General features: G+C 42.9%; 1 protein-coding gene across 1 annotated transcript; it reads right to left on the bottom strand.

Annotated features, from left to right (window-relative positions):
- Window positions 1-2165: 2165 nt before the first annotated feature.
- LOC140856348 (probable LRR receptor-like serine/threonine-protein kinase At3g47570) lies at window positions 2166-3126 on the bottom strand. Its single transcript, XM_073253455.1, has 2 exons — window positions 2813-3126; window positions 2166-2724 (listed from the first exon to the last, which is right to left on the bottom strand). Exons 1-2 carry the CDS (start codon window positions 3124-3126, stop codon window positions 2166-2168), a joined length of 873 nt encoding a protein of 290 aa, XP_073109556.1.
- Between the last annotated feature and the right edge of the window lie 232 nt (window positions 3127-3358).

Below are 3358 nucleotides of genomic sequence, written 5' to 3'. Positions count from 1 at the left end.
GCCAACTGAAAGTCATATGCGGTTTTGAATTTTGAGTTAAAGTGTAGGTGAGATCGGTCCTGTCTTTTTAATTGAGAGTTTGGTTTAATTTGATAGAAGCAGATGCTGAGCAGAAGAAGCAGCCGAGTTGGATCTCGTCCAACGAGATAAAGATCGGTGTATGCTTATTAGCCCGAAGTCAGAACTCGATATGTTTAGGTATTTCGCCATCTGTGTTAGACGCCAGTCGTCGTGAGGATAGGAGTAAACCTGATGCCAAAGTTATAAATTACCGATCCTAAGAATTTGGCTCAGGACGGTGGTCCGAACCTCAGGAGCATCACAGGCCGAAGCTAAGATTGGATCATTTTCTATGGCTAACAACCTATATCTAGCCACTGGCTCAGATCTTCGGCCCAAAGAGGAAATATCTCCCCAACAGTAATAAACATGCACTAGGCTAGTAATAGACCCCAAAATTTTCTCAGGAATAATAATAAATCTCAAGAAAAAGGGCTTCAGGTTGCTTACCGGTAAATCTCATTCATTCCACAATTGCGGTCCATGAGGCTGAAGTCCTCTAGGCATTTTTACTTGAAAAGTCCATATTCTCTTTGCTCTATGTGTAAATATTCAATATCTTATCACCATTATTCTCATTTTTGATAGATGGATGCAAAGGCACGCACCCTCTCACGCACACACACAGAAAAAAGAGAGAAACTCTTTTGAGCGCAAACAGCTAGTGATGAAGGACTAGTTTCGGAAGAAAATTCAGAAGGGTCTTTTTGATTTCTTTGAGCCTGTCATGGATTTAGTCCCTTGAGAAACTTATCCCTTAGTGCCACCATTTCCTTGGCAACCTCTGTCATCTCCAATCGCTCTTCTGGTGATTCCTTTGAGCAGAGGAGGCCATATTTGATTACTGAAGCTATACACTCTTATGCTCCTCTGTTGAGAACAACCTGTGGTCTATGATGTCCATAACTTGTTCTGAGAAGGCCATTTGAACATATTTATGAAGGTTTAGGCCATCTTTAAACTTGTCATCGGTCGGCTTCTTTCCGGTAAAAATTTCTAGCAGAAGAATTCCATAGCTGTACACGTCCCCAGCTGTAGATGCTTGGTTGCCCATGCCATACTCTGCAGTGCATTTGAACATTTGATAAAGCTATTGAAGATTTTGAGGTTAATAAGGATCAACCTCTGCTACTGAATGACATATATCGCAATAACAAGCAGAGTTGTAAGTATACCAGATGCTCTATCGGAAAAATAAAATAAAATAAAATCAACCCAACAGAGAAAATGCCCTGTGACTGCAGCACTTCTTGAGTGAATAGGGACCAAAAATGAATGGCAAGCAATCCGGGGTGTTTGGACCTGATTAATTTTTTATCAGTGGTCTGGGCTGGATATTGGGCCACGAACGCTGGCAGACAAGAGTTTTGGGGAAAGTCTGATTAACATCTAGATGGCCGAGGCTGAGATTAGGTACACAACAAACAGAGCCCAAAAGAATGCGTCCACTTGGGTGTGGTCCGGATCGGATCTGATGACTGATTCTGGCCCAGCCCCGTAACACCACCATACGACCATGAGTAACTCTAGAAAGTTGCAGGATACTAGAGAACGAGTTCTGAACAGCAATGGAATTTCAATGACTGGCTACAATGGGCTCGGCTTTCGATTAACCGCAGGTTTTGCGTTGAGGTTGTATCTTTCATGTGAAAGAAGGATCAACCTTCCTTCGTAGGAATCCACCATTGTATCATCCATTCATTGCTTTCATATCTGTGCAGGTGGATGAATGGCAGGGTTCGAATTGCATTAAGAGCTGCGCGGTGGGTGATCCAATGATGGATTCGCGCGAAGGAAGGCGAATCCTTCATTCAAGCCAAGGATACAATGCTTGGGGAGGGGCTGTTCTAACTGAAATTTATACAAAGCGTTTGTAATACAAGGGAGCAACTTATCGATGTTCCTAATCCTAGGCAATAGGTGCATAAGTGGACGTCCGTGTGTGTGTGTATGTGAGAGAGAGAGAGAGAGAGAGAGAGAGAGAGAGAGAGAGACAGAGAGAGAATTGAATTCTCACCTGGAGGGACATAACCAACGGTTCCCTTGATTCCCACTGTACTGCTTGAACTCTGAATGATTCACCATGTTTTGTACGAGAAACCTTGCTAATCCAAGTCACCCACATGAGCAGTCAAGTCATTATCCAGAAGAACATTGCTGGGCTTGAGATCACAATGAACAATTGGAGTTGACCCGAGGTGATGAAGATACTCCAATGCAGAAGCAACGTCGATGGCTATGTTCAGCCTCTGGATGAGGCTTAGACTTCTAGATTGATGATCCTCACGTGCTTTCGGATGCAACCACTCTTCTAGACTCCCATTAGGCATGAACTCGAAAACTAAAGCTTTAAAATCATTACCATGGTGATCTATACTGGAGCACGAAGTGAAGATCTTGACGAGGTTTCGATGTCGGATGTTTCTCAAGGCTCTGCATTCAGCCATAAAACTCCTGGAAGCTCCATACCGTTGGAGGTTAAGCACCTTCACAGCAACGATCCGTTCATTACCATGATCCATAATTATTCCTTTATAGACCGAACCGAAACTTCCTGCGCCTATCAAATTAGCTGCAGAGAATCCATTAGTAGCTCTGGAAAGCTCATCATAAGACACTTGCACATGCATGTCTCTCAACCGAAGTATAGACAGCGATTTCATTCTAGACTTTGGTATCCATTTACGAGTAACAAAGAAGCATAGTAGTATAGTCAAACAGAAAACCACACCAGCTATGAAATAATTATTGCCTTGAGTGCAAAAGATTTATGCCTTTTCCCATGGGTTTCAATAGAGCAGGGTGGCAAGTGTATTCAGGAATTCCACCACAAAGTCCATCATTTCCACCGACTGAAATCGCACTCAGATTGCTGAATATCCCTTCTTTTGGCACGTCACCCTCGAAATTGTTGAAAGACAGATTCAAAGACTGTAGGTAAATAAATCCTTCAAGGTATATCGGTATACGACCAGATAAAAAGTTGTGCGCCAGATCTAGCTCCTGAATCCCTTTTAAGTTGCTAAAAGAGGAAGGAATTTCTCCTTCAAGCAAGTTGAATTCCATATGGAGACTTTCCAAGATCTGGCATTCACCAATGGCGCCAGGTAGACTGGCCAGATAGTTTGTTGTGAGAGAGATCAAGCCTTTCAATATTTCAAATCAACCAACTTCTGAGGGTATGGACCCATTCAACAGATTATGGGACAAGTCTAGGAAGATGGAGAGTGAAGAAAGGCCCATAACTTCTTTTGGTATGGCACCAGTGAGCTTGATGAGAGGTTCAACAACTCTAGAT

The sequence above is a fragment of the Elaeis guineensis genome, chromosome 3, assembly GCF_000442705.2.
Source record: "Elaeis guineensis isolate ETL-2024a chromosome 3, EG11, whole genome shotgun sequence".
NCBI classification, from domain to species: Eukaryota; Viridiplantae; Streptophyta; class Magnoliopsida; order Arecales; family Arecaceae; genus Elaeis; species Elaeis guineensis.
This window is presented reverse-complemented; position numbering and strand designations above follow the sequence as displayed.